The 24,467-nt window shown below is 40.5% G+C and overlaps 3 protein-coding genes and 1 long non-coding RNA gene across 5 annotated transcripts; 2 read left to right on the top strand and 2 right to left on the bottom strand.

The window, feature by feature from the left end:
- Window positions 1-2,659: 2,659 nt before the first annotated feature.
- Window positions 2,660-5,154, bottom strand: LOC136771835 (uncharacterized). Its single transcript, XM_066724372.1, has 2 exons — window positions 4,870-5,154; window positions 2,660-3,823 (listed from the first exon to the last, which is right to left on the bottom strand). Exons 1-2 carry the CDS (start codon window positions 4,925-4,927, stop codon window positions 3,252-3,254), a joined length of 630 nt encoding a protein of 209 aa, XP_066580469.1. The 5' UTR covers window positions 4,928-5,154; the 3' UTR covers window positions 2,660-3,251.
- A 439-nt stretch (window positions 5,155-5,593) lies between these two features.
- Window positions 5,594-8,117, bottom strand: LOC136771834 (uncharacterized). Its single transcript, XM_066724371.1, has 2 exons — window positions 7,824-8,117; window positions 5,594-7,437 (listed from the first exon to the last, which is right to left on the bottom strand). The coding sequence occupies exons 1-2, from the start codon at window positions 7,885-7,887 to the stop codon at window positions 6,821-6,823; spliced, it is 681 nt and encodes a 226-aa protein (XP_066580468.1). The 5' UTR covers window positions 7,888-8,117; the 3' UTR covers window positions 5,594-6,820.
- Window positions 8,118-13,438: 5,321 nt separating this feature from the next.
- LOC136771521 (uncharacterized) lies at window positions 13,439-15,952 on the top strand. The gene is made up of 2 exons (XR_010822336.1): window positions 13,439-13,507; window positions 15,086-15,952. It is a non-coding gene; the product is annotated as an uncharacterized LOC136771521 (long non-coding RNA).
- Window positions 15,953-16,471: 519 nt separating this feature from the next.
- Window positions 16,472-23,615, top strand: LOC136771951 (uncharacterized). 2 transcript variants are annotated; one of them, XM_066724540.1, is made up of 5 exons: window positions 16,472-16,579; window positions 20,444-20,812; window positions 21,113-21,223; window positions 21,552-21,616; window positions 22,645-23,615. In XM_066724540.1, exons 1-5 carry the CDS (start codon window positions 16,537-16,539, stop codon window positions 22,774-22,776), a joined length of 720 nt encoding a protein of 239 aa, XP_066580637.1. In that variant the 5' UTR covers window positions 16,472-16,536; the 3' UTR covers window positions 22,777-23,615. The 2 variants fall into 2 exon arrangements, with proteins under 2 accessions (XP_066580637.1, XP_066580636.1); XM_066724539.1 differs by having other exon boundaries at window positions 21,101-21,223.
- The last annotated feature ends 852 nt before the right edge of the window (window positions 23,616-24,467 follow it).

Genomic DNA, 24,467 nt, shown 5'->3' with positions numbered 1-24,467 from the left:
AATAATCCAAACAAAGGCAGTAAATAAATACACCCACCAGAATAACTACAGGAGGTGAAGTTAACCAGGGAGGCTACAGTACATTACATTAACACAAGATGGCACTATTTGCTAAGAGCAGCCCTTAATCCGTTTGTTCCCTTTCTGTCACCAGGAGCAACTAATCTATTCCAGAGAGGCTAAGAGTATGGCAAAGGCTCAGTGTGGGTGGCAGTATTGAGACCGTTTTAAATGTCCAATGCCTGCTACATGGATTGGTATAGTGCAGGAGAGCTATACTGTGTTTATAGAGCGTGGGCCCCTTATATCGGTCTCAGAAGTAGACCTGCTATGATGTGTACAGTGTGTAGGGAAGCAGACACAGTAGTGATACAATAATGAACTTCATAGCATAGAACAACAACATGCTTTTTCTTTATTTCGTTTTGTTTTAGTACAAAAAATAATTTTGTATGTACATTAAGTTTCAGTTACTCCTTCATCAAGTGTCTGAACTGTGTCTAAATACTGTATATGATTAGTAGGCACCTCTTTAATTTATTACAGACTTACTAATTTCTTGTGTTGATTACTTCATTTATTTATTTATCCTCCTGCGCTTCTTTGGGGATGTCCCCAGATTCTACCCTCTCTTCCTTCTGCCTGGGCGCAGGTTGGCGATGAAGCCCAGCAACTGCCCCCTCAGCCTCCTCTCCTACTCCCCGGCCCTGTCCCTGTCCCTGTCCTTCTCCCAGTTCTGCCGCCACTCCTCCTCCACGCCCAGCCACAGAGAGCCCTCCTGGCAGGCCCGCAGCGTGGCTATGAGCAGGGACAGTGCCCCCTGCAGGAGGTGGGAGGCGGCGGCACCCAGGGACAGCAACGCTTGGCTCAGGCAGGCCAGGGTCTCTACCACCAGGCAGGCTCCCTCCAGGAAACGGACGCCCCCTCTACAGGCTGCCCTTCCTGCCTCTGAAACATGATTCTTGGCACTCTCCTGCTTCAGTCTGGCCTTCTCTTGCAGGATCTGCCACTGCTTAAACCCCAGCGGCGCCTTCTCCGATGCGTCCCTGTAGTATTGCATCTGGCCCAGGGCGGGCAGAGCGCTCAGCAGCCGCAGGAGGGCCAGGCAGGTCAGCAGGGCAGAGAGGCTGAGCTGCAGTACCACCTGGCGCAGGGGCAGGGTGGCCAGGTATAGGTGGCTCAGGGACTTGGCCAGAGACACAGCACAGAGACCGCACTGTCCTCTCTGAGAGAGAGAGAGAGAGAGAGAGAGAGAGACAGACTGAGACTCATGTTTAGGTTTATTGATGTCCCACTGTAATGTTACCTACTTGGGTGTGTTTTTCAAGCTGTGGAAAACCTGATCTTACACTTCTAGTGTAACTTTGTGCATGTAGACAATCACATCCCAGCTTGCAGTCCGCCTACCTCAAAACAGCACAATGATGCACACGTTAACATCTAGTGAGTTCAAAATGTTTAGAAGCCCACAATTAAACATTGATTCACCTCAGTACAATCAAATGGCACGTCTTCAAGTCCACCCAGTTTACAGCCGGGAAATACATGAAGCTCCCATAACTCCCATCTATTCTTACAATATATTTGCAGATTATTAATATATGTGAATAACAGCCTATTATTATTCCGCCAAGACCGTTCACTTGGCTGATTTTTGTAGTAGGACAGTGAGAATCTCGTTCATCAGGCGCTACGGATAAGCATTGCCTGAACGGACAGCAGTTTTGATGCAGTTTAATGTCAGTAGAAATGGTGCAGCTCACGGCATCTTACACATAGATCTCGAATGGCTGTAAGTACACACTGAAATGTGCCTGGGAATATTATTAAATAATTATAATAATTGCATGTCCCATTTTATTATGTGTGTGTTATAATAACATCAAATACACACTTACTTATCAGATTCATTATATTTAGGTATTCGTTTATTTGCGAGTTTACCGACTAACATCTACCTATTAATTTAACACGAAACGAATTTCCACTTACTGTCGATGGCCAGGATGACCCAGGCAGACACGGCCGCCGCCACACTGCACTGCTGCTTAGCGAGCCGCCTCGGCGATTCCACAGAAACGAAACCGATCCTGTCCGGGCCGAGCACTGGCGGGTGCAGGGAGAGGGGCAGGCAGTGAGCAGCTGAGCACAACAAGACCGATAAAACGTCTTCATGATTTGGATAATAACGTCCACATCGCTTTCTTGAACACTGAGCAACCGCAGCATCCTTGTAACTTCTCACTCTCTCAAAGTCAAGTTCAAATCCTTGTCCTTGAACAAACACAGAGTGAGTTAATGTCCTCCTGGACGGGGGCTCGATACATCGGACAAGTGCGGAGCGACAGAGGTTGAAGGTTAAGTGAAGTCTCTCCATGGAAAAGCCACAATGAGAGGCTGTAAATAATGAGCTGCGGCGCAGTTCTGTGATTTAGGGCCGGATTAAATCAAAACTTTGACCCACCAGCGGTGACATTTCTGATTAGAAGAAAGTGGCATCTTACTGAAAATGAACCCGCAACTGAGACAGTTAGTTTTCTATTAGCGGGGGTCAGTGTTTTGATCAATCTGGCCCTTAGAGTAAGTTCGTGTACTGAGGTCAGCTGCAGTGCTCTCCTTGTTGCCACTGACCGAAATAACTTATAGATTTGTAGGCTGCTTGATTATTATTTATTTATTGGCAGACACCCTTATCCAGGGCAACTTACAAAATATAAGCGCAATACAAATTGCAAAAATACAGTTCAGTACAAGGCATGAAACACTACAAACTCAAATGTATAAAATACAGTGCAATTCAAAGCATAGGCCTAATGCATTTTACAAATTCCAGTTTACACAAGTGGATACAGTAAATGAGGTCTTACAATTGTAAAAGGATTGTGAAAGCTGAGAGCAGACCAGATGTTAGGTCACAGTCAAGGGCCATGGGAAAAGGAGTAGGGGAAATCAAAATAATACGAGTACTAATACTTGTTAATTGGGATATTGAAAAGTGTGTGGGTGCTATGAATGGTATTGATTGAGAAGATATGGTGGTACATCTATTGAATCGCTACTGAAGGGACACAGTATACATGTACAATGTGATTTGAATCCGGACTTCTGTACAATCACATTACAGTTCAATTTTCAAACAGAAATAATTTTATGACAAAAGCCTTGTAGTGGATATCAGTTAAAAGTGTTAAAACCTGCAAACAAATAACTAACTCTCCACGGGCCATGACAAAGACATTTCATTATTGTCTTTAATTGTGGAGGGGTCCCTCGGTCAGAGCCCACCTCTCTCTCTTCACCTGCCAAGATGGCCTGGGCTCCTGCTGGAACTCCTCCCGCCACTCCCTCCCGCACAGCCACAGCATCCTCTTCTGGCAGAAGCGCAGGGAGGCAACCAGCAGGAAGAGTATGGCCCGGAGAAGGTGAGAGGCGGACAGGCAGAGGTAAAACACAAACTCCAGTAAAGGGTAGAGCGAGTCTCCCAGTACGAGCGGCGCCTGAAACAGACGCACCACAGCCTGGGCGACAGATCTCAGGCCGAGCAACAGTTGACTACCGGCCATCTTGCCCTCTCTCTGGGCTCTTTCGTCCAAGATGCGCCACTTGTCGTACTTGATCTCCTCGTTGGCCGACTGCCTGAGCTGCTTAGTGCTATTGCAGTAATACATGGTGCACCACAGGTGGTAGCTCGTTTTGCACAGCAGCAGGACAGAGAGGCCGAGCTGGGACAGGGTGGAGCGCAGGGTCACAGTGGCCAGGTACAGGTGGCCCAGAGACCTGGTCAGTTGATGCATACACTGCTGCAAATGGTACATCGTCCCATCTGACAAAACAGCACGACCACACAGACAAGTCAACTTCTATCAGTGCAGAGTTTGTTCTTGTTTTCTACTAATTCAAATACATGCTTTTATCACTGCAGCTACATATTAGTGGCCTATATATACTGCTAGTTGCGATACATGTATACATGTACCGCAACTAGCAGTATATGGGCTACTAATACTTCTGCAAAAAAACAATTGAAGTATGGGGCGTGAAATGTAAAACAGCGCACACTTTTTTGGTCGATTGTCTTTTTTCACACATTTAACTTAAACCTTATGTTTTTCCACATTTAGTAAATATTTTGTTTATTTAAATAAATACTTAAATAAATGCTAAATCTCAGTTTTTTAAAAAGAAATATTTATCGTTTGATCAAATATTTAACTAAATCCTAAATATCTGAGTCACAAAATAAATATACAGTTTTAAAATAAATGTAAATGTTAAATCTAAATGTTAAATCTAAATCTAAATGTAAATGTTAAATATAAATGTAAAAGTTAAATATATGTTAAATATAAATGTTTAATATCAATATAAATGGTAAATGTGGAGTTTGCAAAATAAATGTATAGCTAATATGCCCCGTCCCTCTCTGGTCAGTCAGTCTCTCACTCCCTTAAATGGCGGCAGTGCAGTGTAGTGACAGGAGTCCAGTGTATTCTGTGTCTATTATTGACAGAGGGATCCTTAATAAGAAATAGTCAAAAACAAAAGACCTACGATATACAGATTCTTCACATAAAACGCTTTGTTTAACTGAATTGCATTAGCAGCTGGTAGACCAAGATGAGCAATTAGGTATTGACACATAAGTAAATTAATACCTCATTAAATAACTGAGGACAAATCGTTATAGTCCATGTATGTGTTAAATACGTATAACGTGCTAGTAAACTACTTCATCCTGCCTAACCCCCTCACTCTCGTTTTCTCTCTTTATCCGGCGTTTTGTCGCTTGTGTGGAAACATTTGAAACTACTTAAAAGCATTTATGGCTGGGTGTATTTGTGTATTTGGTGTTAATTTAACTGCTCTTACCGTCAATCACCAACATTACACAGACGACAGCCACCAACACACTGCAGAGCTGCTCCATTGCCTCTGATTTCTGCGGAATCGAAACTGATCCGCCGCTGCTGTGCACAGTGTTGTTCACTGTACCGTGAGCCTGGCTGTAACAAAACACTCAGGAAAAGTGCACACGAAAAATATTAAACACAATACACATACAGAATTACAGAGTAACTGATGAAAGTGTAATAACTTCCGTGTGAAATAAACGTATTGGTGTACCAGAAACGTACAGTTTAGACTACCACCACTACTACTACTACTACTACTACTACTACTACTACTACTACTAAATAATAATAATCAGATCTAACTTTAGAAACGAATTTTATACTTTATTCTCTTTGTAATTGTCTTTCCCTTTCTCCTTTCCTTAACACCTGCGAGTATCAGTGTCGTTTCTCTGTCCCTCTGTGTCTATAATGCCAATCATTCAGTCTATATTAATTTATTTCCAATTAAGTTATTTTAAATTAAATCGCATTAACCAGCCCAGTCTGGTTGTGCTCTAATCTAATGTAGTTGATTCCAGTCTTTTAAATCCAGTCCAGATTACTCAACTCACAATTTCCAGTGAAGGGAGCACTGGTGTCTGGGGGGCTAATGGGAATGCTGGTGTGTGTTCCTGTAAAGTACCTTGCAGTAATGTTGATAATGAAGGGAAATTAAAGACAAATGTGGAGGATAAAAGTAGGTTCCAGAAAACAACGTGTTTATTGCTCATAGGGAATATCAATTGCAACAATGAGAGGTCTTTTGAGTGAATGATATACAAAGTAAAGCAAAAAATAAAACAAATCAAATAACCTAAGCCTTAGCTGGAACATATAACAAATGCTAGTCACAAAACAAAACAAAATAAAAAATATATTAAAACAACATAAAACAGAATAATCATAATACAGGACACTCTTGGACCATAATTCTGTAAAGAAGCTCTTCCCTTTCACTGACTGACATAACTATACCTTGCTGACCTGCTTTAAAGCCCAAAGCTGGTTCCTCCCTTCTTATCCCCCCACTAACTACGTATAGCACATTAAAATAGCAATGTTCATCCCACATACAAACATGACAAATCATTACATTTGACTGAATCATATGTAGTCTAGCCCGGAGTACTCTTTGGGAGATTAAAATCATTTTTATTAATCCCATTCTGCTTGTATATTACATCAATCTTTAGGACAAAATTCAAACGAACACAAATATCACATGGTTGTTTTTTTTTTCTTTTCTCATAAACAATTACTTCCTTATCCCCAGTTTACGTTATTTATTAATTAAAACTCTCATAAGGAAGTGAGCATTTCATTAAGGGAGATCTCAGTCCGTCACAGTTTACAATGATCTCAACTGACTTTCACAAAGCAAAAACAAATGAGCCTCCTGAATGAAATTGTGACTTGTTTCCAGGTTGATCACACACAGATTATGCGATTTGGCCTAAAAGCTGCTGGACTGGATCTCTTGGGGACCAGTGTGTGACACCCGTGCTACAAAACCTCAGCCTGTTTCAGTAGAGCGAAGCACTTCCCTTGATGATCACTCCCTCCTCTGCTCATGCTGAGGCCTGTTATGACCAGCACCGCCCCCTAGTGGGAGACACAGGGGCTCTTCCTTTTTCTGTTCCTCTAGTTTCCTGCAGGGGAGTCCAACCCTGGTCCTGTAGATCACCCTAAATCACCAATTTATAAATACTTGAAACACGTGGTAGTGATTAATAAATTAAGCAAGTCAACCAATCAGGAGGCTGCAGGTATTCAGATAATTGCTCCAATAGTTTCTAAAGGACTGAATTTACCATCTCCTTCATTGATCAGAATGAAATACTTCCAGGTGTTTATAAATTGGTGATACAAGGGTGACCCCCTGCTGTAGATAAATACACTGGAAAGAGAGTTACAGTTTTTAGAAACTAGGAATTTTGCTCAACTGCTTGAGACTGTCTTTTCAAAGGGCTGTTTACCAGGGTGCTTTTTGTGAATGGATCTGACATATTGGAGCTCTTCCAATCCCCCTTCTTTCTAAACCTATCCCCTTCCCGACCCCTCTCTTTCCGCCACTCTGCGCTGCAAAGATGCAGTGCCCCCTTCTGGATGAAACGCAGGGAGTCCCCCACCAGGCACACCCCAGCCCTGAGAAGGTGGGTGGCGGCCAGGCTGAGGAAGAATGCCACCCGGAGGACGCAGGTCAACGAGTCGCCCAGCAGGAGAAGAGCCTCCAGGAGGTGCACGACTGCCTGGGGCACCGCTCTCCAGTCCAGCGCTCTCCAGTCCAGTGCTCCTGCCCGGCTCCCCACACCGCTGTCCACTATGTCGGACACCCCCTTGGCTGACTGCTTGAGACGTCGATAGAGGAGCGGGCCAGTCTGGTAGAGGAGCTGGCCAATCTGGTACAGGAGCGGGCGAATCTGCTGGCAGGTGTTGCGGAGCTCCAGCAGGACCTTGTGGAGGGGCTTGGCGGCTTCATACAGGGGCTGCACGGACTCGGATAGATACTGGGTGCACCTGTGCAGTTCCTCCTTCGTCCACTCTGAAGAAGCAGAAGAGCACGTACTCTCTAGATCTGTGAGGTTACAGACACCCCCCCCACACACACACACACACTACTGTTTTTCTTTCTCTTTCTCTTTTGTCTTCCTGTTCATTTCATCTAGAGCTTCCATCGCTTACATTCCTACCAAAATCATTTAAATAGCGCAAAAACTGAACTGCATATTTATTTATGTATGCATACTTACTGACAGATTTATTATATGCAGACTTTGGATTCCCCTTCACTCCCCCTGCCACACACTCTCTCACTATCTTAATCTCAACCATTAATTTATTCCGATCATTTAATTCAAGCATTTATTTATTTAAAATATATTCGTTATTTTGAGGTATGCTATTCTTTTCGATCGTAACTAGTCTTACCATCAACAACAACCGAGATCCAACCGACCAGGACGGTCACCGTTACACAGCAGTACAGCTCCATCCTCTCTGAACCGAAACTAATCGTCTGCTGGACAGGAGGTTGTTCCACCTCCAGGCATGTTATCTTATTTCCTCAGGCTATAAGAAATATTCAACTTGGCTTCGCAGTGTGAGACAGCTCAGTTTTCCTCCCACTAACGTCACAAACCGTTCATCATTTGTTTGACGTTTTTGTTATTATGGATTCGAATATATTAACATGTATTTATTTTAGGCGAGTTACGTCACACAGACACCCCCCCTTCCCAAAATGAATAAATAAATAAACGACATTAAAAATGAAACCGAAACCAATGCTTCAGTCATTCTAGATTTAAAGACATAAATTAAGTATGTTAGATTAGATCCCAAATCAGAGGAGCCATTGCTTTTTGCCAGCCACACAGGACGGCACATTCTTGCTTGGTCACACTGCGTGTTTGTTGAAAAGGCATGATTTCAGGTGGGAGAAGTATGATGGGTCAAATGGAGTCAAATCCACAAATGGGACTAATTGGACTTTTATTTAAAATAAAATCGTCACCTCTGGAAGAGATGCTCGTCGCAGGTAGTATTAAACAGGAGGCTGGACTGCGCAGACGCGTCGGGGATCCTTCCCGCAGAGAGACCACCGCACCCTGCTGTGCTCGAACCTGGTAGAGAGCCTGGATTTACCGCATGCAAAACAAAAACAAAACAAAATGGATGTTGAGATCAAAAATAAAAAGATCGAAAGCAAAATGTATAGAATTGAAAACAAAAAAATGTATCGAAAGCAAAAAAAAAAAAAAAAACAATGACTTGAAAGCAAAACATGTTAAATCGAGAGCAAAACTCGCCTGCAGACCCTGAGCCCACCTGCTCACTGATTGGGTCAGGAAGAACCGTCACTCACACCTGCTGGACCAATGGAGACCCAGGATCCGCGCCTCCCTGTAAATCCCGCCCTCACGGCAAAAACAGACAAAACTCGTAACGAAAAAATAATTCGAAAGCAAATAAACTGGCGCAAAAGCAAAGATCACAGCATCGCAAGCAAAGACAGGGACTGCAGGCGAGTTTTGCTCTCTTTTTTGCTGTTGATAAAAAAAAATTGGTTTACAATTTATACATTTCGATTTTTTTATTTTTGATCTCAACATCAATTATTTCTCGTTTTTTTGTTTTGTTTACAATATTTTTTTGTTTTGAATGCGATACTCATGGCGCTAATTTGAGCCCATATGGATTAAACATCAATTTAATCCGCAAAATGCAACCAATAGATGTTGGATGAACCTAGAGCGAAAACCCTAAATAAACAGATATTTGTTGAAATTACAGGATTATCATGTGAGCTGTAGGCCTATATAGCTATATTAGTTTGTCACATTTTGTTATTTAAAATAACCAATGCTTTTCGGATTCCTATAGGAATGTGCTTAAATACCAGGGCTGTGGTGTCCGTCTTAAGGGCTGTCCCAGGGAGCGAGTTAAGGATAAACAGGTCACAACAATTGAAAAAAGATTAAATTCACTATTCTACAGGAGTGGGCTCGGGGCAGAAATACATCCAGTCTCCGGTCAATTCTGAATTTACAGTATTGAATCCCAGAACTTTTAAAAAAATTAAAAGACGTATTAAAATAAGTAAAACACTGTTTGTCGCAAATCAAAAAGTAAAAATAATCAAATGAACTCTGAAGATATCCAAGGAAACCATTTACCTTGGGTATAGGTCGGAATTGTTAGCCAATGTAAATTAGCAACAATCTTGGCTTGCCCTACCAATAGAGATTTACACGTTATTTTAAATCAAATTTAGCTAATATAAACCAGGTTAATCTACACAATTGACAACGAATAAAACCCCAACTTGCCCTACAAGTACCAACAGAAAAAACATTTACCTGCAGACCAAGGCCCGGCCACCAGGGGCCCCCAGAGAGCACGATTGACAATGGAAAAAACGTGAATGTGACAGAATTTATTTGTTTTTGTTTGTGTATGTGTATTTGTTGTCGTTTATGCTTTTCCGTAGTAGTCAACATGCATTGTTGATCTGAAGTGTGTGCCTTCCCACTGACTTTCAATATGTTAAATAAGCAATCTATGGAAAAACATCACAGTGGAGCTCAAAAACGTAAACTTCAACAACAAAAGCAAATCAAAACAGATTAATTGTTGAAAAATACATAAAAATTAACAAACTTTGAAAAGAGTCAATCGGAAGAACAAGAACATACTGTTTTATTGGTTTAAACGTATTTTACATTTTCAAAATAAAAACATTTCATTTTTTTAATACTTATGATTAAAAATAAAATAAAATCCATTGCTAAAATCACTTAAAAATTTTAAAATCTTAAAGTGATAAAATTCAAACATAACTAAAACATGTGCATAAAAAAAAAAAACGCGACGACAATCGGCTCCAGCTCCTGCTTAGACAGATGTTCCGTCCCTCCCACAGGGCCTGTTTCACTGCGCAGACGACACGCCACCAGCACCTGAGGGTGGGAGATGTTATTCCCCTGGCCGGACCATATAAGATCGCCTGGGCAGTCGCCCGCACAGGAACGGCAAACCTGTGGAGGAACGGAGAAAACAGGAGCCAGACCCTGCAGGCGGAGGGGCAATCCCTAAAGATATGAGCCTCCGTCCCACTCCCCAGTCAACCCTTGTAGGGGTAGGTGTCATAAGAACAAGAAAAGCAGGAAAAAGCCCCTCTAACATGATACATCGGCGAGTCAGGTATTGTTATTCATGCTTTTGAATTGTCGTTGTTTTTATTGTTTAACTATCTGTAGTCTTGTGGGTTATGTTGTTGAATGTAAGACTATGCCTTAGTAGCCGACTGCTACTGGAACAGCAACTAGTCTAGCTGTCTATGCCATGTGTTGCATGATGTCTCACTGTTAGTGGTGCTGACTACTATAATTGCAGTGAAACTGTTGTTGCCTGTATATCTCTGTAATTGTCATGTGTTTTATGTAGGTATGACAACACTATGCAATCAGCGCCTGCAATTTTCTCCAGCAGTTAGTTTGCTACTTGCGCATGCGCAGAGGGCAATCATAGAAAACGGGCTCTGTTGCTTTTTACGGAATTTGTGTGATTTCTTACTTTTTTTTCTGTCATGCTGTCAATGTTTACGTGAAGTTTCAATTCATTAATAAGTAAATTCATATAAATTAAATATACAAATAAATTAATTCGAATGTACCAAAACGGTTACTGGCTCAATCGTTTTAGGATGTTTAATCTGATTGTACTGAAAGTTTCATTACATTATAATTTTAATGGCGATATGAGCTTTTTAAAATGTTTTCAATCAATGTATGATTTATGTTTTCGAAGTTTTTGTTTTCTTTTCATAGTTCAATGGTAAGTCAATGGAAGAAAAAAATATAATTATCCGAGTGTTAATTGGGGATAACTTCCTAAATAATGAATGTACCGTACACGCATGGTTTTGGTATCAAATTTCAATTCATTTAACCCTCTATCTTCACCGGGAAAAGGGCTCATTGGTGACGTGTAAAAATGTATCTCCTGTGTTATGGAGTAGGATGTGACTGGAGCTCTTGCAGATCGCATTTTTCTGTTGTGCGGCGGATGCAGAGATGTGCGCACACTGTGTGTTGGCGTGTCGGGCTGGGGGTGGGGGACCTCGGCTTAACCCGGCCTTAAGTAAGCCTGTATTATTTCTGTACTATTGTGACCCAATATACTTTTAGTACACTACTCTTCACAAGGGATGTTACATATCACATTACATTAAATCCTGTCAATTGCTTACAGCTAACTTCAAGATCATCCTAATTCCATGAACCCGTGTGATTGTGAATGTAGCATGCTACTTTAATAGCAGTTTAATCTCCTGATCAACGACCTGCAAACTACTCGCAATTCATTTACCAAGATTCTATTTATTTACTAACACCAGCGCCAACTCTTCGATATTAACCAACCACCCAGACATTTGCTCCCTCCTCTTCGTTTTTCAAAATGATTGACACGCATTTCCTGAGAAGTGATTGGGTGCTTAAAATAAGATACAAAAGCTATACATACTGGGTCTGGTGTATGTCTGCGCTGTGATTTCTACTGTGCGTGTCTGCATACACGAGTTTTTACTTAATTGAACTAATCATTTCCCAAGTTAGAGCCTTTTAACTATTTTATATTACACGAAATTAAGGTTCCAAAACAACTCGTGCTAAATGGGGTGAATAATACATTTAAGTAATGGAGAGATGGAAAAGTAGTAAAATATTGTAAATGCTGTTAATCAAAAAATTGGTTTGATTAAATTAACAATACATATATAGGAAATTTAATGTTAATCTGCCGAGGTTCCTGATGCTCTTCTGTTTGCGTTTAGATTGTCCATCTGAACTTCCATTTCAGGCTCATTTTGGGCCCATTATAGTGTACCTTTTTATAGATTAAAAAATATAATTTTTGAATAAGAACAGCTAACGTCTCTTCAGATGATGTCAGCAGGCAGGATGTATGCTGTGGCTTTTGTTTGTCTTGTTGTACACCAGATAGACTTTGTACAAGTAGCTTCTCCTGCTTTGATCTGTGTGTGCGTGCAGTTTTTAATGCACAGGCATGAACATGTATGCAATCGCCCACCGACAGGTAATGTCCCGATTCAATCATTACATTATTTGTCATTTAGCAGACGCTCTTATCCAGGACGACATACATTTGTACCCATTTATACAGCTGGGCATTTTGCTGGAGCAATCTAAGTGAAGTACCTTTGCTCAAGGGATTTGAACCCACAACCTGTTATGAGTCCAGAGCCCTAACCACTACTCCACAGTGCTGCCTATCGAACAATCAAACAATCAATTCAGTCTAATTTCGACGTTTAAAGTCAGATAGGAAATTCTCTGAGACAGTTCGCAACAATAAATCATAAAAATAAGCGAAATTCTATTGTCCATTATTATAATTATCTGGAAAATAAATACAATATTATGGTAAAAGGTTGATTTTTAATTGCACTCTTATTAGAACTAAAGTGTAATGTCTAGTTATACAGTACAATGTAGGTTGTAAGCTGTATTTCGCACTGTAGATCACGCTGGGTAATTATGTAAGCTAATTATGTAAAATAATTACATCATACTACACTGTCACTGTAGTTATCACACACGGTTGTACTTCCAGTAGCTTCTTTCTCATGTCGCTGTGCAGCACTACCTGCCTGCGGGAGGGATTTACAGAGAAAATTACCCCAAGTGGCTCAGTGGAAAAAAAAAATGAAGAGAAAAACATAACCTATGCGCACAATGAATTAAAATCATCAAGAATATTTCTTTATACACTGATTCACTGAAATGATTCAGCCTGATAGTAATAATTACTTTATTGTAAAAATATTGTATTCGATATAATATAATTTGTTGTATTTACCTCAATATTATGAGTTACCAACTCTATAACACAAGTTCAGCTGACATTATACTGAAAATATAACCTGAGCGCATGTTTGTGTGTAATTTAAACGTGTATATTTCCAAACATTCAAAAAACAAATATTGAGTTAAACGGGACATGAACTACGCATGCGCATTGTTACACTGTGCTAGGGGGGGGGGATGTCGGCAAGCTGTCTTCGTAATAGAAATTCACAAATATTTACAGTAAGTTGCTTCACGATTGTTTTATTTTCTATTACGATTGAGTTTTTCCGACTAGTAAGACGTATTTACGGTGGATTGTATTGGCCCAAAACGCTGGTCCTATGTTATTATTGAAAGTCCATTTCCTCTCAATGTCGCTAAGTTTGTTGACCCAACGCTTATGTGTGTCAGTTTATTTTGTGCGAGAAAGGAAAATGTAAAAATGCAGCCAGCTAACGTCAGTTTGATTAGTAATTTGCCTTCACAAAACCTCTCATGCGATCTCCGCGCGTTTTAAATAATAATGTAATATTTTATTTTTGTAATGTCTAAAATCGTTGTCTTATTATTAATCGCGGATAAGTTTTTGCTGTTTGAATGATTTGTTTTCTTACTGTATTTTGTTAGTTTAGCAGACATTGTAGATTGTTGCCGATATTGCACTGGTTAGCCTAAGTAGTTGGAAGTCTGATAAACCATTGAATAATGTCAAGTAAGCTTGATTGTGAGACTTGTGTCGTTTAATAATAATATATTCCAAGTTTAGTTCACCTGTATGAACGAATTTGTTACATACCATTTAATCTGTAGGAGCCAGTGACATTGGGTAATTAAGTAAACCCTTTGAAAACTGATTTCAAAACAAATATTCAGGAATCCACAGTTATGTATCTTTGTATGTAGCGATTACTCAAAACTTACATACTCTTTTCAGACTGCTTGTAATTGTAGTTGTCATTTATTCTCCTGTAAAATTGCACCTATATAACGTATTGCAATCGTATTGCATTTTGATTTCCTCTATGCTCCCCCCTTTACTTTAGCTCTTAACTGTGACTTATAATACATTATTTGTCATTTATCCAAGGCGACTTACATTTGTACCCATTTATACAGCAAGGGCACAACAGCATTGCACCACCTGCCATTTGAACCCACATCCTTCCAGAGCCCTAACCTCTACTCCACAGTGCTGCCTCTGCACGTATCAGATTTTACAATCTAGGATGCAATACCTTATATATTGTTTACTGTATATCTCCTATACACTTATGTAAATTGGAATTTGTAAATTGCATCATGCCTTTAACTGCATTGTATTATTGCACTTTGTAGTGCTTTTATGTTGTCTAATTTGCCCTGGAGAAGGGCGTCTGCTAAGAAAGAAATAATAATAACATCACTACTCTGCTGTATTATCTCACTTACAAACATCTGAACTGTGGAGAATCCCCTTCTCATTGTAATATTCTTAATTTGGTTGATTAAATCCTGTGTGATCATGGGGAAACCCATTGATGTAGGGGAGCAGATATAAGCCAATAAGTGTTTTGTCATCCTGTCCCTTACCGTCCCGTCCCCCTCCATTTCTCAGCACAATATGATTGAAAGATGACGAAAAGTTGCCATCCGCTGCTTGGTGGTGTACCTGAGGGAAAACGGGGCTTACCTTTTCAAAATGTGTTTAGTACATCCATATTAATGGCGTCCACTGACATCAAAGTTAATTGTATGTTGTGATACTATTTAAGTTTTAAAATTAAGATGTTATATCACATGAGCGCTGATGGATGTCTTTGATTTTTTTTTTTTGATCAGGACTCATAAGAGGACAGGAAGATCAATGTTTCCAAAGATGGGCCTGTGAGTGCATCTGATACAGACCATCATGATCCCGGGAACAGAGAACCTGGAGGGGCTTGATGTACTACAGGCTTGTGCCTTGCTGAGGGGCCTGCTATATGCTCTGAATCTCCACAATCCAAAGAACTGAAGCATACCTTTTGAGGAATTTCAGAAGTTATGTCTGGAGTTGGACAGGCTGAATGCTAACCCTAAAGTGATGTTTCTTAACCACAAGCTGCTCTCCTCATAGAATTATTTAAGGTCATTGTTAATTTGTGCACTGTTTTTGTAAATATATTTTTCAGTGGTGATATACCTGCAACTGTGAATGTGTGAGTGAATGTACACATATGCATGAGTGCTGTGAGTGGTGTTTGTGTGAGCACAGAGTTGAATGTGTTCGTATGTGCTTGTGGGAGAGGGAGGGGTGTGTGGAGGTGTACAGAGGGATGCACTGGATAAAGGCTATAATTTGTCATTTTTAATGGAGGGCTATATCTTACTGTTGGATTTGTATTTGAGCATGTCCCTTTGAAGAATAAGATGCAGCAAGTGCCCCAAATGAACATTACTTTTGTAAGGCAATTTGAGTTTTGTTGACAGATGACCAAGTAACAGAGCTTATTGTCAGAAGTGAATGTATTTTTTTCTTATAGTTTTTTCTAAAAGAAATGCTCTTTTTAGTACCTGAAAAGTCTCCTTAACAAGACTAACCCAGTTAATATAACCAAAGTGTAAAAATCTGACTGATAATTTGAAGCAGTTTAGCTGCATGTTATCACTGTTAGCATACAATTGTTTGTGTACACTTGCTAATAAACAAGTTTAAATTGTCTTGAATTTATTTTTCTTTACTTAATATGTTTGTCAACAGTATGCATCAGATTTTGAGTAGAACTGACAAAACATTGCTAGTTGGATCAGCTTAAGATTCCTATGATGAACATAAGTCATGTTGGTTAAACTTTAATTTAGTAGTGCTTGTCTGACAATGATGGGTTTGTAGTATCCAAGAATGATTTACTTAATACATAAAGTTGAAATTCCTTACAAAGATCCATTCAAATAGTTGCTTTATTTTTTAAAGACTATTTTTCTTTAGAGTGTAATCATAATTATTAATAGACAAACATACCTGGGAATCGGTACTTAATACTTAAAGTATAACTGTACAGTACTGTCTTGTCTTCAGCACTTTCAACAGTAAGGCTTGCACAGGGTTAAATTAACACCCAATGAGCTGAAAGACCTCCAGGTGGTTCACTGTGGTTGTATTGTTAGGGGGTTAAGTCGCTGCATCAAAGGAGACTGTGCTGTGAAATGGTCAGCAAGTGTCACCCACCAGTCTGCCACCCCCTCCAGTACGGAAGCTGCTCATCCGCCCTAGAGCCCCAGTCTCTCCAGTGCAGTCAGTGTCTGCTGAGATGGACGGGCTGGACAGCAGGGCGGCTCTGCTCCTCTTCCTCTGTGAGTACTGCGACTGCCGGCAAAGGGCTACTGATCTAATTATTTAATTATATTTAATAAGAGTAGACTTCATTTCCATGATATGGCGTAGGCTTAATGCACCTGTTCGCAATGACACGTTACAGTGACACTGTTTCTGTTCTTTTGAAAAGTTAATGTATTAATTAAAAATAAATGCATCAATAAACTGCATCAATAGACAGATTTTATACATCGATTTAATTTCTGTAATTAAACTAAAATTTAAACTTTAACCGTGGGCAGGTTTAAAGTCTATATAGATAGGGCATTTGTCTACCTTCAATTTGAAGTCAATTCCAGAATTATTTGGTCAATTGCAACGACAAAAGGAATCTGACGAGCTGTGGATGATCTATAGTTGATCATCAGTCTAGACTAAATTAGTGCGCTAATTTCCAACGACGATGAACCTCGGTGCGGATTAAATCAAACCTTTGACCAACCAACTAATAGCAAACTACAAACCTGTACATCATAGCGGTTACATTTATGATTAAAATAAAGTGGCATCTAAATAAAAATGATGCCGCGATTCAGTACAGTTCTGTAGTTAGCAGGTGGGTCAAACTTTTGATTTAATGGCAGCCCTCATCTCTCTGTGGTTTTTATCTGTGGAATACAATGTTACCAATTGCATCGAATTTCAACTCCAAAAACTCACGGCTGTCCTTAGATATTGCTGATATTTCGGATTAAATTAAACCATCAGACGAAGAGGTTTAAACCCCAAATTTAACTAAATTTACGTGGCAAATGCAATTAATCTGATTTTAAAAAGTCACTTATGAAATGTAGATATTGTAAGTAAGAATTTGCCTAACATTTTAAATTGCTAGTCTGGATTATTACGTTGTAGAGTGAGAGTCTTAACCTGCTGCGTGGGCTTTAACACGCATGCACATAAAGTAAAATTGATTAATGCTTCCCTCAAAAATAATGTAAATTTTTTCGTTCAACTCGGAAAAGTTTAACCTCTTAACAGAAGAACATAAGCTTTCATACTAAATCAATTTTGAGTAGCCTACAAAGAAAGATAAAGTACAAAGCAAAAAGTAAAACTGCTTTACTGGTCAAATAAAAGGGTAATGTTATTATTATTATTATTATTATTATTATTATTATTGTCATTTAGCTGACGCTCTTATCCAGGGCGACTTACATTTGTACCCATTTATACAGCTGGGCATTTTACTAGAGCAATCTAAGTGAAGTGATTTGAACCCACAAACGTCCAGTGCTGTTAGTTTTATTTTACACAGAAATGCGCAGAGTTTGCAGTATTAGCTACATTAAAATAAACGACATATTTTGTTTATGCACGATTTATCCAATATATATATGCAATCTTACAAAACAGAGTAGGGCCTGTGCGGTTACAGCCAGCAAGATGTAACCGTTCAGCGTATGTTCCCTAATAATGTACCGCACTGTTGCTCATTGCAATTGAGTCATATAATCAGGCAATACTTAATGCAAGGGCTTACCAGGGCAGGGGTCCATGCGGCTTGAGGGAAATGTGTTACAAAGTATGTATGTATATGTCGTCTTTGCTTGTGGTGGGATTTGCTCTTGTGTCCACGCAGCCCTGCGTCTGTGCCGCCTGCCAGCCTGCGATGCCATGGGGGAGAGGCGGGGGCGCAGATGTTTGATCTGGGCAGACTGGTTTCCTACTGGCCAGGGTTAAATACATAAATACATCTAAAACATCTATGATTGTTTGGTGCATGGACCGCAGAAGCGGGGGCGATCGCTTATTATTGTATACATAAAACTACAGAAAGAAGTAACGTATTAATGACAACACATTATAATATAGATCAGTACAATGCCTAATAATTATATGCATTATATTTCTTTTATTACATGTCACATTGCCTGATTGGGCTCCTTGTGCTGTCACTGTGTGTAGTCCCGCCTTCAATAAGTAAATTACGCGTGTCATAGAACCTGCCTCCAAAAGCCACGTAACCAATCAGAGGTCAGAGAGAATGTGACAGGCTAGAATTATTTTAATCACAAAACCGGAAAAGATAATAATGTCGTTTGGAGTTTGCAAGCATCGATCGACTGTAAGATCTCCATAGTGAAATACCGTTTTCTATATTTTATATGTTTACATTTTGCATTGAATACATACTGGCATTAACAACTGTACTCATTGCATTTCTATAGTGTTTTCGTTGTTCCAATGTACACTTTTCAACATTAATTTTGATCGTTAACACTATAGGCTAGGCTACAGTATAGATTCACTATAAAACATGATTAGGTGTCTTTGGTTACAGCTTAATTAAACTCGGGAAGGGAGCTGGAAAAAAAAATTCAATGAGGTATGTCCCTAGACCCTGACCTATATTTTCTCTCACCCCCAGAAAACCCACACCCCCCAAAAATTATTCAATAAAAGAATCCAAGAATGAAAAAGTAACTCCTCAAAACACTGTCCGCAACACCCCCGCCGCTCTGACACAGGAACAGAAACACCTTCAGCACCCCCAACCCCGGCTATTACACAAAAAAAAAAACACCGCCCCCACTACACCGGAAAAAAACACCTTCTGCTCCACCCCCTCATCCTGGACACCATTTCAGAGCAGTTATACTAAAACAAGTCTAGAAACGCCCCTGTGTATATGTGTGTGTGCGTGGGTGCGATAATTAGGCTACATGCCTACCTATCTAACAAATAGTAAATAAAAGCTAGAGTTTTTGAGAAATAATATTATAATGATGATGTTGGTTTATGTAGCCTACACTAGTGCAAATGTATTGATTTATTCCATCTCGGAGCACTTCGTGGTAGGAACAGTATTGAGGCATTGTGGTTGAAAGTGCCAAGGTCATCAGGTGTTTTTTTCACATAAATGGCTAACGTGTTGTGGATGTGTGTCTAGTCAGACTGGGCTGGAAGTGAATATGGCCGCTGTCGCCAATTTGTAAGTGAAATGAATGACAGGTGCACGTTTACGGGAAGCTTGAGGAGCACTATGGAGCATGTGAGCTTTATTATTATTTTCCAGTAGCAGCCTGTGAATTGTGCACTGACACTGATGGCAACGTGTCTCCCTGGGCGCTGTGAGTTGACCGGATGCCCTGCGGTCCATGGTTGTGTTGCTCTTGCTGTGTTGGTGGTGAATGATGTGATAAATGTTGCAGATCAAATGTTGGCTTGGAAATTGTGTAAACGATCATTATTTCTGTGTTTTTAGTCACTCATTTCTATGTATAGTGTATCTGAGAATATAATATGTTGGAATGTGGAAGCATTATCTTCAGCCTGCTATGCATGGACACTTTAAACTGTACAGTCACTGCGTGTGAATGGACTGGGCGGCAGAGGGGTGCGCTTAGAATGGGCGGCTAGAAAAACGTCATAGCCCCAGAGCCCAGTGTGGTTTAATACGGGCCTGCATGCAATATGTGTGTATGAGATTGTCTCCTGTCCCGCTGCTGTAGTGGTGTCTGTCCTGAGCCGCTCCTCTGTGTCCCGCTGCTGTAGTGGTGTCTGTCCTGAGCCGCTCCTCTGTGTCCCGCTGCTGTAGTGGTGTCTGTCCTGAGCCGCTCCTCTGTGTCCCGCTGCTGTAGTGGTGTCTGTCCTGAGCCGCTCCTCTGTGTCCCGCTGCTGTAGTGGTGTCTGTCCTGAGCCGCTCCTCTGTGTCCCGCTGCTGTAGTGGTGTCTGTCCTGAGCCGCTCCTCTGTGTCCCGCTGCTGTAGTGGTGTCTGTCCTGAGCCGCTCCTCTGTGTCCCGCTGCTGTAGTGGTGTCTGTCCTGAGCCGCTCCTCTGTGTCCCGCTGCTGTAGTGGTGTCTGTCCTGAGCCGCTCCTCTGTGTCCCGCTGCTGTAGTTCTGGTCCAGCGGGAGAGTCTGTGTGAAGCGGCCGAGCGACGGACTGTCAGAGCCGGGGACACTGTCACCCTGGACTGCGACATCACACATCAGAAAAAAACTATTTGGTTTGTACAGCGAGACGACGAGGCTCCGTTTCAGCTCATTTCGGCACATAAAATCGCAGGGTCTCATGACAATGTGTTCTGGGAAGCCTCTAAATGGTCCAGCCCTCATCTCTCTCCCGTGTGGAAGTCCTCTGCACCGTCTATCAGTCTGCGGATCCAGAATATCACAGAGACAGACCTGGCGCTGTACTACTGCGCGGAGATTGATGGAACAGAGCTGACGTTTGGAAATAGAACCAGGCTCGTCTATGAGGGTCAGAGTGAGTACAGTTTTTCCACCATTAGTATTACAAGTAGTATCAACACACAATAATAAAAAGATGTGTATTCAAGTCAGTGGAGAAATTCTGGACAGAGCCGTTAATTAGTTTCTGGTTGGACCGTCAGAAAGGCTAGATTATGGTTATTTGTAAACCTATTTTTTTTTTAGCCGAACTGGTTATAAAATAGCGGTTTAACTTTAGTTCATTATTTTAATGCATTTGTATTTTAGATTTTGCTTGACATTCTTGTATCAGTATCTGTTCTAATTTAATCAACGTGTAAAGTTGTCTTTACAGAGGACATCAGTCCCCCTGCCCCCTGTGTGCTGAGCTGGGCGCTGCTGGGCTGTGTGTCTGCAGGCTGCCTCCTGCTCTCCGGCTGTCTCTGCTGCCTCTGGAGCAGGAGAGGTGAGACTGTCCTCTCTCAGAGCTGCTACAGGGACAATACAAGGCTAACATGTGATTAGGAGTCATCCCAGTGATCTGTATTGTATAATGGGGGGGCATTAATGTGTTATCAAGGGCTGCAATACAAAATACCTTAACATATTTCCACTGATTTCTGGATTATGTAATCTAGTTGTAAATATGATATACCTTGTATAAATGGCTGTACCTTCTACATGGGATAGTGGAAAGCACGGTAAAAATAGTACTAAGCAAAGACCTAAAATTACAGCTGATTCAATTTTTTAATACATTGCATTAAACTCTCTGTCTCTGTCTCTGTATCCAGGTGGTGTTCAGTGCGTTGGGCAGCAGAGGAGCCCAATGCAGAGCAGGAGTGAAGGAGCAGTGCAGGTATTGTGTAAAAATAATTTTATTTGTAACACGCTCTTCTCATACCCAGAGCCCTACAAGGCAAAAGGTAAAGACAGACACAGTAGGAAGATACGGCTGGCAGCACTACCGAAGCAACTGAAATATGCAGAACACAAGGAAAATAACAGATCTAACAGATCATTAAAAGCTTTTTTTAAAAAGGTGAGTTTTAAGAAGTTTCTGAAAACTATCAGCTGTAGTGCTTTTCGAATCCTCTGGCAGTGCGTTCCACAGCCGGGGAGCACTACAACAGAAGGCCGTCAGCCATAATTTTAATTTTGCAACGGGGCTGCTGAAGACATAAGGAGCTTGCTGAGTGCAGAGAACGGCTGGGTGTGTTTGTCTTAATCAGGTCACAAAGGTAATCGGGGGGCTGTACCATGTAGTGCTATTTATGTTAAAATACAAACTCTCAAACTCAATGCATGAAGAAACAGGGAGGCAGTGTAAATTTAAAAGTACAGGAGTGATGTGTTGGCTGAGTGGTGTGTGTGTGAGGGCATGGGCGGCACAGTTTTTAACATTTTGCAAGTAATCCAGAAAAGAGGGAATTACAATAATCTAACCTGGGTAATGAAAGCATGAACCAGTATTTTTTTATATGGGAGGGAGAGGAGTGGCGTAAGTCTGGCAGTGCTTCACAGATGTCTTAGTTATGTTCTTTATGTGAGTTTTGAATGTCATATGGTTGTCAAATACAACTCCAAGGTTAGGAGCCCTGGCAGAGGGAGAAACTTGAGTATTATCAATGGTGAGATACAGGACTATACAGTCCAGCACTGGCTAGTGTGTGTCAGTGATGACCTGATGTACTTTTGTAGTTTTTCTAGAACAGACCAAACCAATATCTACATGATAGGAGTGAGAATGGGGGTTTGCATTTCTATAGTGTGTGAAGTGTATCTTCTCTTGTAAAATAATAATGCTTACCCCAGAAATCAGTCATACTGAATCTATATTTACTTGTAACAAATTACAAATTATGATTTTATTTTATTTTATTCTAGAATGAAGGCAGTGATGTGAGTTACCACTCCCTGAAGATCCCTACACACTACCAACACCCAAGGGCACGAGCAGAGGAGACGGCACACCGCAGTACTTACTCTGTCATTAACTACATTCAGGAGAAGCAGTGAATGTGCTTAGAGAGGATATTATAAGAACCAAAACGTATTGAGGAAAAAGTATCTTGGCTGTATTTTATAAATGAGAAAAGGGGAAACTTTGGGGACAGCTGAACAGTGGCTTCACCAGTTACATCACTGCTTATATTTATGACTGACTGATATTTAATTTGAAAACATATTTTAAACTTTAACTTTAGTTATTTATAAATGTTTATGTTGCAGGGTGAGGATCCTGGGGATGTCTGCACTGTTTCTTGCATAGTTTTGATGATATAATATATCTTTAGGTAATGTAGGAATCCTATCAATGCAACACAGTGCTGCAGTCTTGTACTTGTGTGTGTGAATGCTGTACTGAATAACTAGTCTTGTTCTCTGCTCTCTGCTGTAGGAGAACAGCTTTTAATATTCGGTTGCATTATGACTAACTAGAAATAGTTTTTCTAAATGTACAGGCATTTGAAGTTCATTTTGTAACCATCAATTAATTAATTAATTAATTTAAAATGTGTTATGACTTATTCTGACAAGATCAAAATGATCAATTCCTCATTTGTAGTATTGCATTAATGTTAATATGCAAGTACAGTTCATTCTAAAATGTAAAAGTCTATTTTTTGGGGGGGAAATCATTTTGCAGGTACTAACATTAGCTCAGATGCAAGGTCTTCAAAGTCCTAAAATAGATAAACAAAGCATTCCAATATTTCTCATTTATGGTGCAAATTGGACTATTTTGTACTTGTTTAAGTTTACAGTAACTAGGACTTATGTTGTAAATTGTATTTTGCATTTTCTATCTCATGTCATACTTTTGTCTAAAGTGTATATTTTGTGGGGAATGCCAATAAATATATTCATGAAAAAAAATGCAAAGGTGAGTGGATATTCTTTGATAGGTGTATAGTGTTGACTGATCAACTTGGCACACATAGATTTGGCAATATTTGACCATTGTTTACAAAATTGTTTAGACTTCCTTGGGAAGAGTTGATGGACCACAATCTTTAAATGATGCCACAAGATTTTGATTGGATTGAGGTTGGGCCCTGACTGGACCACTTAAGGACCTTTTCGTTCCTTAGCCACTCTGGGGTAGTTTTGGCTGTGTGCTTCAGGTACTTCTGTCTTAGTTTCAGCTTTCTTGCAGAGAGAGCAGCAGGTTTGTTCCATTAATTCTCCTACTATCCTAAGTGTCCAAGTCCCTGCTGATGAGAAAAATCTCCATAACACGATGTTGCACCACAATGTTTCACAGTGGGGACAGTGTTCTTTGGGGGATGTGTTGTATTTTGTTTGATGTTAATGCTTTGCATATGGACCACAGACTTGGGAATTGCCAATTATTGTATTTTTTCTCCCTCACGATTTGTATTCACCAAATGTGCTAAGGCATTTCGGGTGGGTGAGGAAGTACAACTGGGATCTTCCAATCCCAGCTGCCCTCACGCCACCTGACATTTTACACACTGATGATTTATAGCCACATGGGAGGTTCTGTGCTGATTGAAGGAGAGGCATGTCTTCCCCCCATGCAACACACCTTCCACTTCTTAATAATTGTCTTCAGCAGTCTATAAGGGATATTGAAGGCCTTTGGTGTTTTATACTCATCCCCTAATCTGTGCCTTTCAAAAACATTTTACAACATAATTCTGGGTTATAAAACAACAAAATCTTGAAAGTGGGTCTAGAATAAC

Source organism: Amia ocellicauda, chromosome 15, assembly GCF_036373705.1.
Source record: "Amia ocellicauda isolate fAmiCal2 chromosome 15, fAmiCal2.hap1, whole genome shotgun sequence".
NCBI lineage: Eukaryota > Metazoa > Chordata > Actinopteri > Amiiformes > Amiidae > Amia > Amia ocellicauda.
Note: the sequence above shows the minus strand (reverse complement) of the source record. Positions and strands in the feature narration are given on the sequence as shown.